The sequence below is a fragment of the Mytilus trossulus genome, chromosome 14 (assembly GCF_036588685.1).
Source record: "Mytilus trossulus isolate FHL-02 chromosome 14, PNRI_Mtr1.1.1.hap1, whole genome shotgun sequence".
NCBI classification, from domain to species: Eukaryota; Metazoa; Mollusca; class Bivalvia; order Mytilida; family Mytilidae; genus Mytilus; species Mytilus trossulus.
The window spans coordinates 9384187-9408794 of record NC_086386.1 but is presented as its reverse complement, the minus strand read 5'-3'; the positions used below and the strand labels follow the sequence as shown (position 1 = coordinate 9408794).

Here is a 24608-nt window from a genome sequence, read left to right as displayed (position 1 = left end):
TACCTAACAAACAAGGTAAGTTAATCTGACCTTGAAAGATGCCCTTGATAGAGTATTACGTTTACCTTCAGTGGCCAGTAAGCGTTACCTAACAAACAAGGTAAGTTAATCTGACCTTGAAAGATGCCCTTGATAGAGTATTACGTTTACCTTCAGTGGCCAGTAAGCGTTACCTAACAAACAAGGTAAGTTAATCTGACCTTGAAAGATGCCCTTGATAGAGTATTACGTTTACCATCAGTGGCCAGTAAGCGTTACCTAACAAACAAGGTAAGTCAATCTGACCTTGAAAGATGCCCTTGATAGAGTATTACGTTTACCTTCAGTGGCCAGTAAGCGTTACCTAACAAACAAGGTAAGTTAATCTGACCTTGAAAGATGCCCTTGATAGAGTGTTACGTTTACCTTCAGTGGCCAGTAAGCGTTACCTAACAAACAAGGTAAGTTAATCTGACCTTGAAAGATGCCCTTGATAGAGTATAACGTTTACCATCAGTGGCTAGTAAACGTTACCTAACAAACAAGGTAAGTCAATCTGACCTTGAAAGATGCCCTTGATAGAGTATTACGTTTACCTTCAGTGGCCAGTAAGCGTTACCTAACAAACAAGGTAAGTTAATCTGACCTTGAAAGATGCCCTTGATAGAGTATTATGTTTACCTTCAGTGGCCAGTAAGTGTTACCTAACAAACAAGGTAAGTCAATCTGACCTTGAAAGATGCCCTTGATAGAGTATTACGTTTACCTTCAGTGGCCAGTAAGCGTTACCTAACAAACAAGGTAAGTCAATCTGACCTTGAAAGATGCCCTTGATAGAGTATTACGTTTACCTTCAGTGGCCAGTAAGCGTTACCTAACAAACAAGGTAAGTTAATCTGACCTTGAAAGATGCCCTTGATAGAGTGTTACGTTTACCTTCAGTGGCCAGTAAGCGTTACCTAACAAACAAGGTAAGTTAATCTGACCTTGAAAGATGCCCTTGATAGAGTATTACGTTTACCTTCAGTGGCCAGTAAGCGTTACCTAACAAACAAGGTAAGTCAATCTGACCTTGAAAGATGCCCTTGATAGAGTATAACGTTTACCATCAGTGGCTAGTAAACGTTACCTAACAAACAAGGTAAGTCAATCTGACCTTGAAAGATGCCCTTGATAGAGTATTACGTTTACCTTCAGTGGCCAGTTAGCGTTACCTAACAAACAAGGTAAGTCAATCTGACCTTGAAAGATGCCCTTGATAGAGTATTACGTTTACCTTCAGTGGCCAGTAAGTGTTACCTAACAAACAAGGTAAGTCAATCTGACCTTGAAAGATGCCCTTGATAGAGTATTACGTTTACCATCAGTGGCCAGTAAGCGTTACCTAACAAACAAGGCAAGTAAGTCAATCTGACCTTGAAATCTTGGATACTTTCTTTCCCATGTTGCTTTTTTCTTGCTGATTTCATGGTCTCTACATTTATGATTTTCTACCAAAGTTTTGACTCGAGACGAAAACTCAAATTTGTAAATGACTGATGTTTTGTTTTGTCTAAAATCCTTAAAATAAGTCATGTGTGAACATTTGCTTCTTTGCCATGTTTACAGTTTATCATTGATACTGTTGTAAAACTTTTAATCTGTGACCAGTTAACAAACTGTAGCAGGTATAGCATATCTAACCCTTAAAATCAGAGACAACACTGGTAAAGCATGATACTTAAATCTGATAGTCTAAACAAATCACAAGCTATGTTCATATGACATTGTGAGATGTAATGAATGGGTTGATTGCAGTAGTTAATTTCACAGAATTCACCGGAGGAAAAAGGATACCTGTGTCCATATCTCACCTTCTGTGTTAAAAAAAAAGAGAAATTAAATGAAAAATCCAAATGAAAAAGAGAAAATATGAAATGTCAAAAATAAACACAGAGAGACAGATTATTCAGTCTAGGATACTCGTGTTTTGTTCTTATTTGTTTTTGACCTTTAAGTTTAGCCTTGGAGAATTTGGCAAACTTTCCAGATGGTAAAAATAATTCATTTTTTAGCAATACTTTTGATTTCAGTTACATATATTGTGTAATCAACCTCTCCCACTGTTTTAAACCCTTTTAACTTTTTAGTGTATTTGTACAGCCTATTGGAATCAGTTGCATTTCCTGTCATGTAATTGTCCTTCCTGTTGGGTAGATTTTTGAGCTATATAAGTGATGTCTATGACATAGTTAACTAAATTCTCAATTTGAATTTTTGCTTGTGATTGTAATGGTTTGTAATTGTTGAAAATGCTTTTGTTGACCTCTAGTTTTTTTTTATGAGAACTTTGTCCCTATCTCCTTGCTACCAGGGGATATGGCAACGACTTCCGTCTGTCCATTCAAAACACACCATTACTCAGAGTTTGACATACATTTCTAATACTTGATTATTTGTCAATATATTTTCTTGACTGATAGATCATCATTGGACTTTGACCATTTTTAAATTTTTTTTTTAACAATGACACCTTTAAATGATACTCCTCTGAAACCAGTTGATAGAGAGCTCTCATAAAAGGGTAGAACTTTTCGAGGTCATATGCTGCGTTACTATTGTTTGTATTTTTATTTGACAACTCTTATAAAAGTTATTGGACTTATACCATATTTTGACTATCTTCCCACAATGAAACAATGTGACACACATTTTCATTCTCATTAAAATGCTTTGTAGTAATCTTGTTCCTTTGATATTTGGATCTTGGGCATGCATGTTTGCTTACTATAGGTTCTTTAATTAATATACATGTGTTGTTAAATTTGTTCTCATCCTGAACATTCTTTGAATATTTAGCACTGGACATTAAGTGAACAAAAATCAATCAATAATTTATTTTCAGGTAGACAGATGTGTGACAGGACTAGTGGCCCAGCAGCAGTGTGTTGGACCCTTACACACACCGCTGGCTGATGTAGCTGTTACAGCACTGACTTATTTTGATAAAGTAAGTTCATTATGTCTTGGTACTTCAATTTTTATCTATTACACAGCCAAATGGTTAATGAACTTGATTGGAATAGATGTTGATAAAGTTAAGGCAAACATGAATCTATTTACACAAATGCTTTCTATGGTATCTAGTTTAACAAAATGTATCTAATAACCCTGACAATCATCCAAGATGGCGGCTGTGGCTATAAAATAGAACGGGCGTATGACATTTGCGCCGATTTTGAAATTTTTCATTCTTTCATTTGCGCCGATTTCATTTTTTCATTTGCGCCGATTTTATATTTTTTCCTAATTGAATTTACAGGTAAGTTACAGGTAAGTTCATACTTTTACATTGGCTGAGCACAGAGTATAAAGACAAATCAAGTGACATTGCAATTGGTAAATGGCTATCCCAATGTTTCGGGTTACCATTCCTTTCCCTAAATGAAATCGATGACTGCTTCACATTTGACATTGTCTGACGCTTCACTCCTTCTGATGACAAATGTCATACATTCTTAGACAACGTACAAGTACACATTCCATAACGGTCAACCAATTCGTGATGGCGTCCATTAAATTAACGAAGGGATGAATTCAACTTCACCATTTGGAATTCTTGATTTAATAGCTTCCTTGTGAGAAAATACGAACTCTAGAAATGCCCCACCAGTACGTATGCCAGACAAAGAAAAGATGGCCTTTGTTATCGACAATTACGCCAAATATAGAAGAGACGAAATCATAAGAAAGGAATATATTAGATGTGTTGCCTAAACATACTCGGCAAGAACAGATTTATGATTTGAATGTATTCCGTTTTTATGCATGGATTTGAATGCTGAACATATATTTTTAATTCGTCATTTTAGTATAAACAAAGTGTTTTTATCTTAGGTTTTTACTTCTTGATTTTAAGCAGGAGACAACAGTTATATACATGTTATGATTGACAAAGTGTATCATAACATATGTACAACTGGCTAACGGAATAGGTCTTTAATGATAAATGAAAATAACATTACTGGGATGGAGAGTTGTCTCATTGGCAAGCATACCACATCTTCTTATATCATTTCACCTGTAATTTACCTGTAAAAAAATCGGCGCAAATGAAAAAAAAAATCAGCGCAAATGAAAAAAAAATCGGCGCAAATGAATAAAAAAATCGGCGCAAATGAAAGAAAAAATGGGTGCAAATGAAATGCAGATCGGCGCAAATGCAAAAAGCCGAATAGAACATGGGGGTAAAATGCAGTTTTTGTGTCAGTTTTTGCCCCAACTGTTCCAGGTTGGACCTTTGCAGTTGTATCCAGCTGCGATCGTCAAAGCAATTTAGGTAAACTGATTACAGATATTTACAGTTGTTCAGAGTTAATTGACCCACCAGGAAGAGCAATAAAACCCAAATTATAGGTATTGTGGGAATATTTACAGATGTGGAGAGACAGCAAATAAACAACACAAAAAATACATCTAGTATTTTATATTACAATTTTATAGAAAATAAATCAGTTTATACATAGATATAATAAAAAAGGCACACAAAATTCTCCTCACAATTTGATATAAAACAAAATATGATATTTTCAATGGCAATATACAAATACATAAACTTTTCTAAGACTAATAATATAGGAAATGTATTTATATCTTTGCAACAGCTTAAAAATCATTATATCCCTTTAAACCATCATATTATTGTTACATGGAATTTCTGAAAAGCCTGAATTTGAACTTTTATCACATAATTAATCTTTATGATTTTATTTATTATGTTATTTTAAAAAAATGAAAAATGTGGTATTATGTTATAGTAACTACAGCTTATATATTTTTTTGTAGAATGTAGTAATAAATACTAACACATATATATTTACGTGATCTATTGCTAACATTAACAAGGCCGAGATAAGGTACCAGTATTCAATGTTTTCATTACTAACAAATGTACAGATTTCATTAAAAAATGAAAATGGAAAACAAATTTGATTCAAACTTTTACAATAAATTTCATTATAAACTATACAGATCTAAAAAAAAAGTTATGATTTTATAGGTAGGATCAGCCACTGCTATAGGAGAACAACCAATCAAAGGCTTGATAGATCCATCCTGTATGGCAAGGATGTCTGTTGGGGAAGCTCTAACTAATTTGGTGTTTGCCTGTATAACAGATCTGAAGGTAAGGTCAACATTTTACAATTCAGATAATTTTTTCAGCTGACCCTACCCTTTTGGCATCTGTGTTTTTCTTCCATGGTTTTGTCTTTATTGTTTATTGTTGAAGGCAGACATAGACCTTGGTTATCAGGAGCAACACAGACACTTCAATAATATATTTTTTTATTATTATTTAATAATATTTTTGAGCTAGAAATATTGAGCGATGATAGAACCATATAAATATTTACATAAAAGGTGTTAAAAATTTAAGGCATATTACATAGTTGGAACTTGCAGGTACATTAAATTTGCATTGCACAAAATTACATAAAAATTTACTGAAATCTATGCAACTTTTGGAAAATTTTGATTAAATATTCATCAGAACAAAAATCCCTTAACCCAACAGTATCCCTTTAACAGCATTCTCATGTTTAACAGCATAATAGATTATATAATCCATAAGTTTAATTATCATATAATGTGCATCTAATTAGCACAGACTGCCTTCAAGCATCCTATAACACAATTTTTAATTATTTTAACAAAGTGCAAATCTTATGGTAATCCCCAGATATTGGTTGACATCAAACTATATAAATTATGTACAAAAAATCTTCAAATGTCTTTCAATATGAAGTGCTGAAAACAAGTACTATCACTCTCTGTAACATACAAGAAACAGTAAAGAGATACCTATCACTAAGTATAACAGACAATAACATATAGTAATCAACTTATTCAGTTATATTTCACTGTACACTGTTACATAGTTATTTTGTTTGGTCACTAGTTGCCTTTGTGTGAAATTATAATGTATGCTTTCACAAAATGGATTGGATTGAAGTGTCTTCACCTGTTTATACTGTGTACCATCAGATGACACATGTTGTACTGATCTATCACTACACCTCACATACAGACTGCCATCTTGTAATGTAGTCATCCTACAGGGTGTTGATGGTAATGTTAGGGTGTGATGTCTGTCATCAGTATAACTGTACCAGTACAGGTTGTTGTTGTTGTTGTAATTACTGTAGAATATTCTGTCACCAGAACCATGTAACTTGTTATGATCACAGTCAGTCTGTATTGTCTGTACCACCTTTCCTGTCTGATGATCTATGATCAGTAGTATGTTGTCACCACCTACAACTAACTTGTTATTTTTAGTTGTAATGCCACTCCTCCAACATATTCCAGGTAGTGATATTGATTTAAGTTTAAGTTTATTGTTTATGTCATACATCTCTATACAGTTACTAAGATACAATGTAACAGCTACTGTAGAGTTGTTGATTGCTGTAACACTGTATGGCATACCCTGTACATCTATACTGTCTACCTGTGATCCATCTGTATTACAGATCAGTAGTCTTTTCTGCCTAGGTAAACACATCACCAGTCTACCATCATCCATCATCACTATATCTGTTACTCCTCTCCAGTCACCACCAAGTACTGATGTCAGGTCTGTCTGTTGATGTAGTGTGAAGATTGACTGTCCTAGTTTGTAGGATTGTATTTTATGTTTCTGCTTAATCACTGAAATATACAATAAAGTATACAACAAAATCAGATCAAAAGAGGATTATTTTTCAATAAAATGTTTTTTTTTATTCCACACATGTGGGTAATGAAGTGACAAAAAATATTAGTATTTATATTAATATTTCGTATGAACCTTTTTCAATTAAGTTAAACAAGATTTGAAACAATAATTCTAATTGATATACGTAAAAACAAAATGTTGTTTTCTTTCTTTGTAAATCCAATGGTTTGGAATAATTCAAATAACAAATGAAAAAAAGTTTAAATACCTTGTCTGTCAGTTTTGTCTTTGGATGATTGACCTCTTACATATTGTAATATCTCCTGTAACAGTGAGGAAAAGTTTATAAATTTGAAATATTTAAAAAAACAAATATTTTCATTTGTCTAACACAGATCTCTTTGTGGTTGATTTATTTTCTCTCACCGAAACATAATAGTTTACAACTTTGCTTACATTTTGACCACATCATTTACTAAAGGGGATAAATTAGAATGTTGCTTTTGTATTATGTAATTTTAAAATAAATTAAACATAAACATTCAAAGATCTGTCACACCACCAAAGCATTCCAGATAACAGACAGTATATAAATAACACATAGCTGAGAGGATGATAGAGCAGATTGTTACTCTGAGAAAACATTGTCAACTGAGGCGAAGGGGTACCAATCTGCTCTATCACCCTCTTAGCTATGTGATATTTAATTTATTATACTGAATGTCCTATCATTAAAGTCTTTTACAGATTAATATTATTTTAAAATTATTTTCTATGACTTCATGTACATAACAAAGTTACAGGTATTAGAAAAAAAAAAGTTAAGGAAGATGTATTATTTTTTTTATTTTGACAGTCAAATAATTTTTGATGTTATTTCTGCATTATCAGGAATAAAATGCTTCACTGAGTGCAGCCTGGTACGACACCAGAAGTCAAACCCTGAACAGCTAATAAAATCTCAGCCAAAATGTAGAACTTTAGCATTGTATTCAATTACTTGATGGAAATTCAATTCATTGTCCTTTAAACTAATGATTATTGCTTGGTCTTGACGAGAGGGTAACATTCAAACAAATTGTCACACTCTCAGCCATGTGATAGAGTAGATTAACAACCTTGTATCAGCCAATCAAAAGATGGCATTTTAACTTAAAGTATTATAAATGAAAATATAACCTACAAGAACTATTGATCAGTTCTGACTTGTGATGAACACAGAAAGATATGACATACAGCCACTATTGGTAAGTTTTGAAGTATGAAAGACACATGAAGTCGGGTTCAGTTCTTGTTCTTACCTCTAATTTTGTTAATAGCTCCACATTTAATTGGCCATTACTGATATTCATTGCAGTCAAAATTTCAGCAGTGCTTGACTCTAATTTATCACTAATCTAAAATAATAAGTAAATAATTTTATTTTGGACGTAACGCATCTTCTGCTTGGCTGATAGGATTTTGTCTATCAGTTCATAGACATAATTTTGTCATGTGACCATTTTTCATGATTAATCCTGCTTAAAATGGAATTGATAATTAAATTAAAGGGAAAGACTATACATTTTAATGCCCCACCTACGATAGTAGGTAGCATTATGTTTTCTGGTCTGTGCATCTGTTCGTCCATTCGTCTGTTCCTCCGTTTGTCTGTCCCGCTTCAGGTTAAAGTTTTTGGTCAAGGTAGTTTTTGATGAAGTTGAAGTCCAATCGACTTCAAACTTGGTACACATGTTCCCTATGATATGATCTTTCTAATTTTAATGCCAAATTAGAGTTTTTACCCCAATGTCACGGTCCACTGAACATGGAAAATGATAGTGCGAGTGGGGCATTCGTGTACTGGGGGCATATTCTTGTTTTCTGTCTATTCGAAATAACATCACAAATGTGGTGCAAAATTTAGGATATCCTGCTACACAGGTTATTCAGTGTGCACCACGTTTTTGATGTTATTTCTGCATTATCAGGAATAAAATGCTTCACTGAGCACAGCCTGATATGACACCAGAAGTCAAACCCTGTACAGTTGGTAGAGTTTGGACCCAAGCTTGATACTGTCTGAATTTGGATTGTGATAAATATTTGACAGCCAGCAGGGGACTTAGTTTAACATAGGACCCTATGGGAAATGCATACAAATGACTTCTTTTAGAGAACCTCTGAATGGAATGAAACCAAACATAGTACGAATGATCCTTATGAGGTGCTGACCAAGTGTTTTTACTTTGTAGCCGATCCATCATCCAAGATGGCTGCCAGCGGGGGACTTAGTTTAACATAGGGCTGTATTGGAAATGCATACAAATGACTTCTTTTAGAGAACCTCTGAATGGAATGAAACCAAACATAGTATAAATGTTCCTTATGAGGTGCTGACCAAGTGTTGTTACTTTGTAGCTGATCCAGCTTCCAATATGGCAGCCAGCGGGGGACCTAGTTTAACATAGGACCCAATGGGAAATACATACAAATGACTTCTTTTAGAGAAACATTGAACGGAATGAAACCAAACATAGTATAAATGTTCCTTATGAGGTGCTGACCAAGTGTTGTTACTTTGTAGCTGATCCAGCTTCCAATATGGCCGCCAGCGGGGGACTTAGTTTAACATAGGGCTGTATTGGAAATGCATACAAATGACTTCTTTTAGAGAACCTCTGAATGGAATGAAACCAAACATAGTATAAATGTTCCTTATGAGGTGCTGACCAAGTGTTGTTACTTTGTAGCTGATCCAGCTTCCAATATGGCAGCCAGCGGGGGACTTAGTTTAACATAGGACCCAATGGGAAATGCATACAAATGTCTTCTTTTAGAGAACCTCTGAATGGAATGAAACCAAACATAGTATAAATGTTCCTTATGAGGTGCTGACCAAGTGTTTTTACCTTGTATCCAATCCAACATCCAAGATGGCTGCCAATGGGGTGACTTTGTTTACCATAAGACCCTATGGGAAATGCATACAAAAGTCTTCTTCTAGAGAACCACTGAATTGAATGAAATCAAACATAGCATAGATATTCCTTTCTTATGAGGTGGTGGCCAAGTGTTGTTACTTTGTAGCCAAATTTTTTCTTTTTTATATGATTTCGAAAACCCAAGTAGAGTCAGGTGATCGATACAGGCTTTTGAGCCTCTAGTTAAAACTACTGAACAGAATGACTTGCTGTTCGGTCAGCATATACAAAATTTAAATTACAATTTCTTCACAAGGAGCTTATCTGTTTCAAATAACAAGCATTTTAACAGGCTGTTCTTAAATGATAGTAAATAAATAAATTTACTAACAAAGTGGGGAAAAAATGGGTCCATTTGAGAATTGTCAGGAAACTATTCTAGGATTTTGCATTCTTTTTTACGTTGGATGCTTTTTTCTTTCACAAACTATGAACCAGATGCTCCGCAGGGCGTAGCTTTATACTACCGCAGAGGTTGAACCCTGAACGGTTGGGGCAAGTATGGACATAACATTCAAGCTGGATTCAGCTCTAAATTTGGATTGTGATTAAATAGTTGACACAGCATAGGTTTCTGACACAGAATGAATGTGTTCTAATGAAATTAAAATTTTTGTTTTCTCTTAGAGCAATTCACTATGCTGTTGAATATTATTCCTCTCAAAAAAATGTTTGAAGAAATTTTCTTTTTATTTATGAAATTTCAAATGAGAAAATTGAACCCATTTTTTAGCTCACCTGGCCCGAAGGGCCAAGTGAGCTTTTCTCACCACTTGGCGTCCGTCGTCCGTCGTCGTCGTCGTCCGTCGTCGTCCGTCGTCGTCGTCGTTAACAATTTACATTTTGAACTTCTTCTAGAGAACCACTGAATGGAATGGAACCAAACATGGCATGAATGTTCCTTATGAGGTGCTGACCAAGTGTTGTTACTTTGTAGCCGATCCATCATCCAAGATGGCCGCCAGCGGGGGACTTAGTTTAACATAGGACACTATGGGAAATGCATACAAATGACTTCTTTTAGAGAACCATTGAATGGAATGAAACCAAACATGGCATGAATGTTCCTTATGAGGTGCTGACCAAGTGTTGTTACTTTGTTGCCGATCCATCATCCAAGATGGCCGCCAGCCGGGGACTTAGTTTAACATAGGACCCTATGGGAAATGCATACAAATGACTTCTTTTAGAGAACCACTGAATGGAATAAAACCAAACATAGCATGAATTATCCTAATGGGGTGCTGACCAAGTGTTGTTACTTTGTAGCCGATCCATCATCCAAGATGGCCGCCAGCGGGGGACTTAGTTTAACATAGGACCCTATGGGAAATGCATACAAATGACTTCTTCTAGAGAACCACTAAATGGAATGAAACCAAACATAGCATGAATATTCATTCCTTATGGAGTGCTGACCAAGTGTTGTTACTTTGTAGCCGATCCATTATCCAAGATGGCCACCAGCGGGGACTTAGTTTAACATAGCACCCTATTGGAAATGCATACAAATGACTTCTTTTAGTGAACCACTGAATGGAATGAAACCAAACATGGCATGAATGTTCCTTATGTGGTGCTGACCAAGTGTTGTTACTTTGTAGCCGATCCATCATCAAAGATGGCCGCCAGCAGGGGACTTAGTTTAACACAGGACCCTATGGGAAATGCATACAAATGACTTCTTTTAGAGAACCACTGAATGGAATAAAACCAAACATAGCATGAATGTTCCTTATGGGGTGCTGACCAAGTGTTGTTACTTTGTAGCCGATCCATCATCCAAGATGGCCGCCAGCGGGGGACTTAGTTTAACATAGGACCCTATGGGAAATGCATACAAATGACTTCTTTTAGAGAACCACTGAATGGAATGAAACCAAACATGGCATGAATGTTCCTTATGAGGTGCTGACCAAGTGTTGTTACTTTGTTGCTGATCCATCATCCAAGATAGCCGCCAGCCGGGGACTTAGTTTAACATAGGACCCTATGGGAAATGCATACAAATGACTTCTTTTAGAGAACCACTGAATGGAATAAAACCAAACATAGCATGAATGTTCCTTATGGGATGCTGACCAAGTGTTGTTACTTTTTAGCCGATCCATCATCCAAGATGGCCGCCAGCGGGGGACTTAGTTTAACATAGGACCCTATGGGAAATGCATACAAATGACTTCTTCTAGAGAACCACTAAATGGAATGAAACCAAACATAGCATGAATGTTCCTTATGGAGTGCTGACCAAGTGTTGTTACTTTGTAGCTGATCCATTATCCAAGAAGGCAGCCAGCGGGGGACTTAGTTTAACATAGGACCCTATTGGAAATGCATACAAATCACTTCTTCTAGTGAACCACTGAATGGAATGAAACCAAACATGGCATGAATGTTCCTTATGTGGTGCTGACCAAGTGTTGTTACTTTGTAGCTGATCCATCATCCAAGATGGCCGCCAGCGTGGGACTTAGTTTAACATAGGACCCTATGGGAAATGCATACAAATGACTTCTTTTAGAGAACCACTGAATGGAATGAAATCAAACATGGCATGAATGTTCCTAATGTGGTGCTGACCAAGTGTTGTTACTTTGTAGCCGATCCATTATCCAAGATTGCCGCCAGCGGGGGACTTAGTTTAACATAGGACCCTATAAGGAAATGCATACAAATGACTTCTTTTAGAGAACCACTGAATGGAATAAAACCAAACATTGCATGAATGTTCCTTATGAGGTGCTGACCAAGTGTTGTTACTTTGTAGCTGATCCATCATCCAAGATGGCCGCCAGCAGGGAACTTAGTTTAACATAGGACCCTATGGGAAATGCATACAAATGACTTCTTTTAGAGAACCACTGAATGGAATAAAACCAAACATGGCATGAATGTTCCTTATGAGGTGCTGACCAAGTGTTGTTACTTTGTAGCGGATCCGTCATCCAAGATGGCCGCCAGTGGGGGACTTTTGAATGAAATTAAACATGTTCCTTTTCTTATAAATGAGGTTGTGTTGTCACTTTTAGCCAAATTTTATATTTTTTTATATGATTTCAAAAACCCAAGTAGAATCAGGTGAGCGATACAGGCTCTTGAGAGCCTCTAGTTTTAATCACATCCCCCTTTCCCTTATTCCAAAACTAATCTCAATTAAAATTTCTAATGGAGTTTGCAACAATTACTACTCATTTAAATACATCATAAAATATTAAGATGTAAAAAAACTGCTTGTTATCACTGAATGGTAAAGATTATTTTAATTTATCAGTTGGTAGTAAAAAGTGAATATACATTGTATATTGTATATATAACAAAGATTTAAGTTGATTCTGGACAAAGAAAGATAACTCCAAATAAAAAAATTCTTACAATTAGATATTTCTTGCTTACTATTCTGGACAAAGAAAGATAACTCTAATTAAAAACAAAATTGCTATTTCACAATATTTTGCAATAATATATTTCTTGCCATTGCGCAATACTGTGCAATAAACGTATTTACACTTTTGGTATTTAGCTGTATCTTGCCTCCAAATGACCTTACATCACCTCCAAATAACCTTTTGACGTCAAGCAACAATCACTTTTTAGTTGTGACGTCATATGTTTTGAATTATGAAGTCAAAGTTTACGGGAACCTGTGTGATGTTATGTAATGGCGGACAAATTTGCATACAAGTGTAAATACGTCTATTGAAAAGACTTGCTATTGCACAAAACTTAATATAATAATTTTAGATCCTGATTTGGACCAACTTGAAAACTGGGCCCATAATCAAAAATTTAAGTACATGTTTGGATTCAGCATATCAAAGAACCCCAAGATTTCAATTTTTGTTAAAATCAAACTAAGTTTAATTTTGGACCCTTTGGACTTTAATGTAGACCAATTTGAAAACAAGACCAAAAATGAGGAATCTACATACACAGTTAGATTTGGCATATCAAAGAACCCCATTTATTCAATTTTTGATGAAATCAAACAAAGTTTAATTTTGGACCCCGATTTGGACCAACTTGAAAACTGGGTCGATAATCAAGAATCTAAGTACATTTTTAGATTCAGCATATCAAAGAACCCAACCGATTAATTTTTTGTCAAAATCAAACGAAGTTTAATTTTGGACCCTTTGGACCTTAATGTAGACCAATTTGAAAACGGGACCAAAAGTTAAAAATCTACATACACAGTTAGATTCGGCATATCAAAGAACCCCAATTATTCAATATTGATGAAATCAACCAAAGTTTAATTTTGGACCTTTTGGGCCCCTTATTCTTAAACTGTTGGGACCAAAACTCCCAAAATCATTACCAACCTTCCTTTTATGGTCATAAACCTTGTGTTTAAATTTCATAGATTTCTATTTACTTATACTAAAGTTATGGTGCGAAAACCAAGAAAATGTTTATTTGGGTCCCTTTTTGGCCCCTAATTCCTAAATTGACACATGTTAGTTACACCATTTTATTCATCCAAGAGACAATTAGCATCTTTAAGACAAAAGAGCTTATTACAGAGAGTAAGAGTTATCTTTCTTGATACAGTGATTTAAGTTATCAACATTAATTAAAATGTCTTCTTTTGTAACGTTAATAAGTCTTTAAAAGATAACACAATTCTTTAGCTCAATGAACAAGATATGGTGATTAACTAATTTTTGATGTGACTGTCATAGGATAGACTGTCCTCAAGTCACGGGGATTATTCTGCCCCTTTTTCCGAAAACAAAGAATGAAAAAATTAATTTTGATGTAACCTTTATGGGATTGGACTATCCTCAGGTCACGGGGATTATTCTGCCCCTTTTCCGAAAAACAAATGTAAAAGTAAATGTAAATGTTAATGCTATTGATTCACACAAATTCTTCAGGCATTTGTCCTTTCTGTAGCACATTTAAGAGTTCAATTCCAGAAGCTCCTCTTTTGGTCATAGAATTTGCTAATTGGACTTTTCCTGGACACCATTTTACTTCAACACAGCTGTTTTCAATCATTTCAGATATAGATGCAATGTCTATTCTTAATCTTTTGTCCTCTACCAACTTGGTTGATTTTAATGCCTCGGTAACACTTTTGTTGTCAATAAAAGCTGTAATAGGTATAGTTCTTTGTGCAACTCCACAAATGTCCTCAATAATACTCCGAAAATATAATGCTGTTTCTAATCCATCCTGCAGACTTAAAGCTTCTGCAGCTATAGTAGAACGAACAACCCTTTTGATCTTATTGGCTTGCCATGAAATTGGACAACATTTTCCTATTCTATCTTTTATCCAAACAATGTGAGCTCCTGTACTCCCTTTACCATCATTTATATTTCCTAATGCTGCATCACTAAATACAAAAATTTCCCAGTCTTCTGTTTCCTTTCCTTTTAATGATGGGAAAAGCTGAATAGGCCTTATGTCCTTTAACTTTCCAATGTTTTTAATAGCACGTAAAAGATCACAAACTAATGCACTTTTCAATTTAGTACTTAAATCAACAAGTTCAAAAGCCAAATCTGGTCTTGATCCTTGCACTGCCCAGTTCAGTTGCCCAACCATTCTGCGATAATCTTTCTGCTCTTCTTGGGTAAGTTGTTTCAATTTCTGAAATGCACGCTGTGGCTCTATATGTTGGTGATCTAGTTTTTCCATGTAAATTGAATGATCAAGTTGTATACCTTCATTGTTTTGCTTTATCATAAAACCTATATAACGAAAATTCTCTTCTTCAATTTTTCCTGCTATAAATCTCTTCCTCAATTTTTCCATCAGTTTCTCAAATTCTTCATTTCCTGCATGGAGAAAGTCATCTACATGACAACAGAAAATACCTTGAAGAGATCCCTTTACTGTCAGAATAAACAAAGCAGGGTCAAGTTTTGATTGTCTGCATCCTAAATTTAAGAGTTCATCCTTAACACTTATATAAAACTGCCTAGCGCCATCCTTTAGTCCATACAATCCATGTTTAAGTTTCCAAATGAGTCCTTTTGGTGTATCACTTTCAACTGGAGGTTTAATATGGACATCACGATCTAATTTCTTTCCTTGTAGAAATGCTGATTTAATGTCGGTAGTTTTTATTGACCATTTCTTGCTTGCAGCAAATGTAAGGAATATTCTAATAGATCCTTTTCCTATTGTAGGACTATCTTTAGGAATGAAAGAGTGTTCTTCAAAACCCCGAGCTACTAATCTAGCTCTAGTTTCTCCATTTTTATTAGTTATTACCCATCTAGTAGAAATTGTCTTTTGACCACCATCTTCAACTTCCTCATAAGTGTTAAATTGTCTCAGCTTTTGTAATTCTAGTTGCTTTGCAATGTCACTATCATTTTGATCCACTTCATCAGTTGTTTGAACTTCAATGTCATTGGTCTGGTCTTCTAAAATATTCCATTCTAGATTACCCAAGTCTACACTTTTTTGTTCATCGCTTACATGATCTTTCACATTATACCAACTTTTGTTCCCTCCTGTTGCTTTGCCCGCTCTTCCAAGCACAGTTGCACTGATCCATTCATCTGAGCCTTGTAGTTTATATCGAATGTTATCATCTTTCTTTATAAGCTGTAAATTATGACTAACAGCTGTTGCTTCATGAGATGGATCTTCTTGAGGTGCACTTGTTATAGTTTCTGAAATAATGTCAAAGGATTTCTTTTCTTCATTAGTTTGTTCTTTAATTTCATTACTAATAATAATGTCACTTTTCTTCAACGCTATGTTATCTTGTTCTTTATTTTCTCCCAAATCAGTATTTATTTTGCATAATCTGTTTGGGGATACTCTAACAAATACTCCACCGTGTCTGACAAAAACAACTTTTCCATCTTGAAATACTACTTTCCCTGGTCCGAGCCAACGTTCTTTCCCTTCCCTTTTGTAAAACACCATGTCACCATTCTCATATACTTGTTCAGCTGCTCTTACTTTTGAGCGCAAAGCTCTGCGGATTCTTTCGTCTGCTTCAGTTTGAATATAAGCTTTTCGTGTCTCATGTAAAGTATTTAAATGTTTAGCAAATGCCTCACTACCAGTTGTTCCCTCTAATGCTGGTAGCTGTGCATGCATTAAGTTTGGCAAATTAGGATTTTTACCAAAAACTAATTGGTGACTGCTGAAACCATTCCACATTTGCAGTGAATTCCGTGCCATATTTGCCCATGATAAAAGTGTTCCTGATTCTACATTTTTATTTTCAGCCTCAAGTTTCATCAGCATAATATCAGTAATAGCATGTACACGTTCACAAAGTCCATTCTGATATGGGCTCATTCCAGCTGTTGTACATACTTTAACATTTAAAATAGATGCTACCTCCCTCATCTCATCAGAACTAAATTCGCCTCCATTGTCAGACATGAGAGCTCCCATGACTCCGAAAATTCCTACCCAGTTTTTCATTAATGCCTCTATTACATTAGTAGGTTTCTTTCTATTTATAAAGACTGACACTGTATATCTTGACCACATGTCTATCATATGGAGAATCCAACGGTCTTTATACTGTTTCAAATCTATTGTAACTTTTTCGTTAAATTGTTTTGCCATAGGCATTGAGACTACTGGCCTTGGTGGTGTCACAGCATACATTTTACATAGATCACATTTAGATTGAATTTCTGATAGGTCCTCATCATATTCCTCTTTCCAAGTCCCAGCATCTTTTAGCAATGCCACAAGGCGTTTTTTAGGTGGATGTGCAAATTGACGATGAAGTTTGAGTAAAGCTGTTTTTCTTTTCTCTACATTCAATTCATCTAACCTGACAGCATTTACTTCTTCTACCTTCAATGTTTCTGTCTTATCTATGGGTATACAATAGTGCCCTGATGATGTAAGATTCAGTGATACTTCCTTTCCCATAATTATTGCTGTGTCATTCTCTAAATCCATTTTTACTCCGGCCTTTTTCATAGCAGACCTTGAAAGCAAGAGAGGGATATCTGAATCAACCACATCAGTTTTTAGTTTCACTTGCTCACCAACCATACAAATAGGCAAATCATACTCTCCAACTGATTTGAGCCTGGTTCCTCCTCCAAACTTGAATACTTTATGTCCGCTGCGATTGACAACCTTTTCACGATCCTCTTCATTCAATGAATAAAGATAACTGTTGAGCCATGTTTTTCCACATACTGTACTACTACATGCACTGTCCAATACTGCACAATTACGAGCATCATTTCCTAGCTGTTTAATGTCTTGTTTTTGGTATCCAGTGAATAAAACAGCATGTTCTTCCTCTTCTGTAATATGGACTTTTGACAGATTTTCCCAGCTGTCTGGACATTTTGCAACAAGATGTCTGTAGGATCCACATGATCTGCATGTTAAAAGTTTCCCATCTGGTCCTGATGGGTTTAAATTCTTTGCCCCTCTTTGAGATGACTGAAATCCTTGTCCACGTCCTCCACCTCTGCTATAGCGGCCTCCACGTTTATAGCCATAGCTGTTACCCCTTTTCACATAACCTGCAGCCCACAATGCTTCCTCGTTTTCAGCCAAAAAAGTTGGTTCAAGTTTTATACTTTGAGCTACACCCTTCACTTGACCACCTTCTCCCTTGAACTTTTTCAAAGACCGTTTTGCTTCTTCATAAAGTGTCATTTTATTTTCATAATTCATCCCAGTCAAGACTAACATCTTTTCTTCTTTTGATATGTTAGCTTTCCTTAACAATTTGAAAGCCAAGATTTCCGAGGGCAATTTCATGTTTTTCTTTTCAATTTTTCTGTACTTGCTGTCAAAATAGGCAACATATTCATTGATTGATTGACCTTCTGGCCTTGTATAATCTTCGAAATCCTCAAATTTTTCTAAGCTATCTGCAAGGTCATCCTTAGCCAGATGCTTGTCAAGAAAATCTACTAAGGTATTTAAACCTGTATCTTTCTTCAAATCATCAAGAACAATTTGGTCAAAAACTTTTTCCCTAATCTTAGTTTCATCATCTTCAGGTAAGGAGAGTGCTACTGCAATTCCTCTTTTCTTTTTATCTAGGTCTGTTATTTCACTCCATGCTAATAGTTCTTGTTTATATAGTTCATAAGATTTAGATTTGTTGAATGATGGGAGGTTAATTCTGGTTGACATGATTGTTTTTACTTTTCCCCCTTTTTTTCTTTTTTGTCTAGAATTTCTATGCATACAAATATTAAGCTCTCAGGAGGTCAGATACTCTTCCAGTATTGTTAATTTCAACTTTTATAACACTCTTGACAATTACACTGGACACACTATCTCAAATATTTATGCACGCTCTGCTATCATTGTTAACACATGTTAGTTACACCATTTTATTCATCCAAGAGACAATTAGCATCTTTAAGACAAAAGAGCTTATTACAGAGAGTAAGAGTTATCTTTCTTGATACAGTGATTTAAGTTATCAACAACTGTTGGGACCTAAACTCCAAAAATTAATACCAACCTTCCTTTTGTGGTCATAAACATTGTGTTTAAATTTCATAGATTTCTATTTACTTAAACTAAAGTTATTGTGCGAAAACCAAGAATAATGCTTATTTGGGCCCTTTTTTGGCCCCTAATTCCTACACTGTTGAAACCAAAACTCCCAAAATCAATCCCAACCTTTCTTTTGTGGTCATAAACCTTGTGTCAAAATTTCATAGATTTCTATTAACTTAAACTAAAGTTATAGTGCGAAAACCAAGAAAATGCTTATTTGGGCCCTTTTGGGCCCCTAATTCCTAAAATATTGGGACCAAAACTCCCAAAATCAATACCAACCTTCCTTTTGTGGTCATAAACCTTGTGATAAAATTTTATAGATTTATATTCACTTTTACTAAAGTTTGAGTGCGAAAACTAAAAGTATTCGGACGACGACAACGACGACGACAACGACTAGGACAACGACGACGCAGACGACAACGCCAACGTGATAGCAATATACGACGAAAATTTTTTCAAAATTTGCGGTCGTATAAAAATAAAAAGGATCATATAAGATTTCCAAATTTTTTGTTTTTAAACTACTGGTATATATATGTTAAAAAATAATAAATATAAAAGTAGGGGTTAGTGAAACCTGAACATTGGGGCAAGTATGGACACAGCATTCAAACTTGATACAGCTCTGAATTTGGATTGTGATTAAATAGTTGACACAACACAGGTTTCTGACACATAATGAATGTGGTGTAAGAACTTTAACTTTAAAACTTTAAATTTTAAATTGAACATTACCTTGTATGGTCCAATATCCAAAATCTAAATACATGGTTAGATTCAGCATACCAAAGAACCCCAAGAATTTAATTTTTGATTAAATCAAATAAAGTTCAATTTTGGACCCTTTAGGCCGCAATGTGGACCAATTTGTTAACCAGGATTGAACATCACAAATCTAAATACATGGTTAGATTATGCATATATATGAAAGAAACCCAGATTAAGCATATATGAAAGAACCCCACATATACAATTTGTGTTGAAATCAAACAAAAGTTAAATTTTGGACCCCAAATTGGACGAACTTGAAAACTGGGCCTATTATCAAAATCTAAATACCGGTACATGTTTAGATTCAGTATATCAAAGAATGCCAAGATTTCAATTTTTGTTGATATCAAACAAAGTTTAATTTTGGACCATGATTTGGACAAACTTGAAAACTGGGCCCATAATAAAAATTCTAAGTACATGTTTAGATTTAGCATATCAAAGAACCCCAAGAATTCAATTTTTGTTAAAATAAAACTTAGTTTAATTTTGGACCCTTTGGACTTTAATGTAGACCAATTTGAAAACGGGACCAAAAATTAAGAATCTACATACACAGTTAAATTTGGCATATCCAAGAACCCTAATTATTCAATTTTTGATGCCTTTGGGCCCCTTATTCCTAAACTGATGGGACCAAAACTCCCAAAATCAATCCCAACCTTCCTTTTATGGTCATAAAGCTTGTGTTTAAATTTCATTAGATTTCTATTTACTTATACTAAAGTTATGTTGCAAACACCAAGAAAAATGCTTATTTGGGCCTTTTTTGGGCCCCTAATTCCTACACTGTTTGGACAAAAACTCCCAAAATCAATCCCAACCTACCTTTTGTAGTCATAAACCTTGTGTTTAAATTTCATAGATTTCTATTCACTTATACTTAAGTTATGGTGTGAAAACAAAAAGTATTCGGAGGCTGACGATGCAGACAACGCAGACGATGAAGCCAACGTGATACCAATATGCAACCAAAATATTTTCAATTTTTACGGTGGTATAAAAACAGGAGAAGCAAACTCAATCTGTTAACTGCATTATTTTAAAGTCTTTATTAAGAATTAAGATATGTATTTATATAACTTATTTTGCGTACCTCTTCAAGTTTTTTGTGAATGTCCAGAAGACAAACAAAGTACTTGTTACACAGTGAGTCGTCCAATGGTCTGTTCTGTATTCTTATGAAGTCATCTTGTTTACTGGGGTCAAGTTGAAGGACACCTGTCATAAGGTCTTTCCATAGTGTTTGGAACTCTTTTTCAGTTATGGCACCTTTGGTGTTGTGGCTTAGGTAGTTGTTCTTAAATTCCCTAAGTTCTCTTATCAATATCACTTCATTTGGTGTCAGATTGCAGCAGTTCAGTAAAATCAAACTAGCCAAGGTGATGTCAAGGTCATCTAATTTTACATTATTAGTTGTATACAAGCAGTGACAGTGATGCTTATGTGGTCCTGGCATCTCTGTGTATAGTAAATCCCATTGGCTGTAGTATAACGGTAGTTTCTTTCTATAACGACAGTTGGTAGTGTCCACACAACACTTTGTATTGGTGTGACGTAGATGGAACAGGATGTGTATGACTGGTTTACTGTTGATGAAATCCTGTAGACATCCCAATCCTTTACTTTTGTAGTCCTTCTCTAGCCTCTGTCTGAAAACTGGTGTGACGATCTCCAGTATAACAGAACCTACTATAAAGTACCGTCTACGGTCATCTGGGTCCGGTCTGTTGTAAAAAGAAGACATTTTAAACATACTAGTATTTTCTAGCCTTTGTATGAGATCTAGTGACAAACCATTAATAAATGTCTACCAGTCCTCCCTATCTTTTTACAATGTTATATAACAAAAAGAATTAAAAACTATATTGTCAGTTGACTCACAGAATTGGTAGATCCAAGGGAGGGGGGTCTTGGGGTTTGAACCCCCCCTTTTTAGCTCACCTGGCATAGCCATGTGAGCTTATGCCATCACTTAGCGTCTGTCGTCGTCGTCGTCAACTATTTCAAGAATCTTCTCCTCTGAAACTACTAGGCCAAATACTTCCAAACTTTAACTGAATGTTCCTTAGGGTATCTAGTTTATAAATTGTATCCGAAGTTTTGATCTATCTACAAACATGGTCGCAAGTGCTAAAAATAGAACATAGGGGTCAAATGCAGTTTTTGGCTTATATCTCAAAAACGAAAGCATTTAGAGCAAATCTGACATGGGGTCAAAATGTTCATCAGGTCAACATCTATCAGCCCTGAAATTTTCAGATGAATCAAACAACCCATTGTTGGGTTGCTGCCACTTAATTGGTAATTTTAAGAAAATTTTGCAGTTTTTGGTCATTATCTTGAATATTATTATAGATAAAGATAAACTGTACGCAGCAAAAATGATCAGCAAAGTAAGATCTATAAATAATTTAATATGACCAAAATTGTCAATTGACCCCATAAGGGGTTATTGTCCTTTAATGACAATTTTTCACATTTTGATCATCATATTTGCTAACTTTAAAAAATCTTCTCCTCTAAAACTACTCAACCAAATTCAACCAAACTTCAACTGAATGATCAGTAGGGTGTATAAAATAAACTTTGTGTTTTATTTTCTATTTCGTCAAAAAACATGGCCCTCATGGCTAAAAGTAGAACACAGGTTAAAATGCAGTTTTTGGCTTATATCTCAAAAACTCCAGCATTTAGAGCAAATAAGACAAGAAGTTAAAGTATTTATATGTCCTGACATTTTCAGCTGAATCGGGTAACTGGTTTTGCAGGTATAATGCCCCTGAATTGATGATTTTAAAGAAATTTTGCAGTTTTTGGTTATTATCTTGAATATTATTATAGATACAGATAAGCTGTTAATAGCAAAAATGTTAAGCAAAGTAAGATCTACAAATAGGTCAATTTGACCAAAATTGTCAATTGACCCCTTAAGGAGTTATTGCCCTTTAAAGACTTTTTTCACAATTTGTTCATCATGTTGACTTACTTTAAAAAATCTTCTCCTTTGAAACTGCTGTATCAATTTCAGTCAAACTTAGGCTAAATGAGTTTCAGAGTATCTAGTATAAATTTTATATTTTATTTCCTTGTATGTCAAGAAAATAGCTCCTATGGCTAAAATAGAACATAGGAGAAAAAGATTATTTTTTTTTGCTTTTGAAGAAAATAGGACGATTCAAAGAACATTTAAATAAATTGAAAAGCCAAAATAATCATTGATGAGAGATTTAACCAAAAAAAATTAAGGTGAGCGATTCAGGCTCTTGAGAGCCTTTTACTTTGGACGATCAATGCATTTAAATGGGGACATGTGGTTGAACCCCCCCCCCCCCCTCCCCCCTTTATCCTTGGTTGGGAACCCCCCATTTTAAAATGCCTGGATCCACCCCTGCACAGCCTCAATCTTTATACAACAACAACCAGCACTGAAGTAATGCCTATTATCCCAGGCCTCTTTGTGCATCCTGCAGTAATATGTCCCAAATGTTTATGAAACTTCATTCAAGTTCAAAAATAAACAAAATATTGAAAGAGGAAAGAATATCTAAAAATAGAGAAATTTTCTAGTTGAACATCATGTTCTCACTATTTGGCAGGAATGAAAATACCAAGTAAGAGAAAATTAAATAGAAATGTCATGCTGAGATAGGTGAGATTTTTATAAAGGGTGACTTCAGAATATCAGTGCAATGAGAAAGGAGAGTATTTATCAAATTAGGGTACATACCTGCCAACCTTTCAAAATGTCCATGGGGGTTTTGCATGCAAGATGGCTGTCATAGTCTTAAAACCTTCAAGGGGGGGGGGGGTGAAAATACATGTTAATATTGTTTGTTTTTTTTGGACCTTCATACTTGTATAAGCCTAAAGTCATTGTAAAATTTATTGTTTTGTTTAATTTGTAAACAAAATTGCTCTTTAAAAATTTCAATTTGGGAGCTCCATGGGGGAAATCCCCCGCAAATAGTGACAGTTGGCAGGTATGAGGGTAACATTGTATGGGAACTGAATATTGACACGGGAGGAAATATAAACTTTGGGGAAAATTAAAGAAAACACAGTATTGAGAGAAGAAATTATTAAGAGGAACACTGAAGAGAATGAATATTTTGGTCTGGGTCGTTGTGATATTATATGTATACGATTATAATGATCCTATTTTGTAGGGTCAAAGGGAAATAATTACAGGAATAAGGGATATCTGTTAACTTATAGTTACTCTGAGTATAGTTAATGATTCTAGTAATATGAATTACTTTTATTTAAATATTATATTACATCATTGACCAAATTGTTTCAGAAGAGCTTCTATATTTTCACTTTTGTTATAGATGATATTTTCTTTTTTTGATAGTTACAAATTATCAACAAACTTTAGTAAATCATTATCTAACTAACCTTTTACTCATATCAATTTGATTTTGTTGGTTAGCCTGTAGAGATCTGCTTTCTTCTGGAAAACAGTTTATCAAAGATGGACGACACTTTATAGATGGAAATCCCCATTACTATTTTTAGAATTAAATAACTTGGCTTGAAAAAAAGCATTATCTCCCTTTTGATATAATTTTAAGCAGGAGATAATCTAATGAATTTAAGAAAATCAAAAAAAAATCCAAATGTACGAAATACTAGTATATCTTAAAATTGATGTTTCATTATAAGTTTTCTTTTTAGTCCAGTGGTTAATTACAATATCAGTTAAGTTCTTTTTTTTT

At 34.8% G+C, this 24608-nt stretch overlaps 2 protein-coding genes across 3 annotated transcripts in view; one reads left to right on the top strand and one right to left on the bottom strand.

Annotated features, from left to right (window-relative positions):
• The window catches only part of LOC134697280 (phosphoribosylformylglycinamidine synthase-like), a gene marked incomplete at its 5' end in the record, with an annotated part of 54286 nt that overhangs the window by 5678 nt on the left and 24000 nt on the right, over nt 1–24608 (top strand). Inside the window, 2 exons of the mRNA XM_063559453.1 lie at nt 2864–2968; nt 5018–5143. Of these exons, the coding sequence (XP_063415523.1) occupies nt 2864–2968; nt 5018–5143 (231 nt within the window). The remainder of the gene's footprint in view (nt 1–2863; nt 2969–5017; nt 5144–24608) is intronic.
• On the bottom strand, nt 4429–24413 carry LOC134697278 (uncharacterized). 2 transcript variants are annotated; one of them, XM_063559451.1, is made up of 5 exons: nt 24289–24413; nt 20984–21614; nt 7978–8073; nt 6945–6999; nt 4429–6669 (listed from the first exon to the last, which is right to left on the bottom strand). In XM_063559451.1, the coding sequence occupies exons 1-5, from the start codon at nt 24297–24299 to the stop codon at nt 5870–5872; spliced, it is 1593 nt and encodes a 530-aa protein (XP_063415521.1). In that variant the 5' UTR covers nt 24300–24413; the 3' UTR covers nt 4429–5869. The 2 variants fall into 2 exon arrangements, with proteins under 2 accessions (XP_063415521.1, XP_063415522.1); XM_063559452.1 differs by lacking the exon at nt 7978–8073.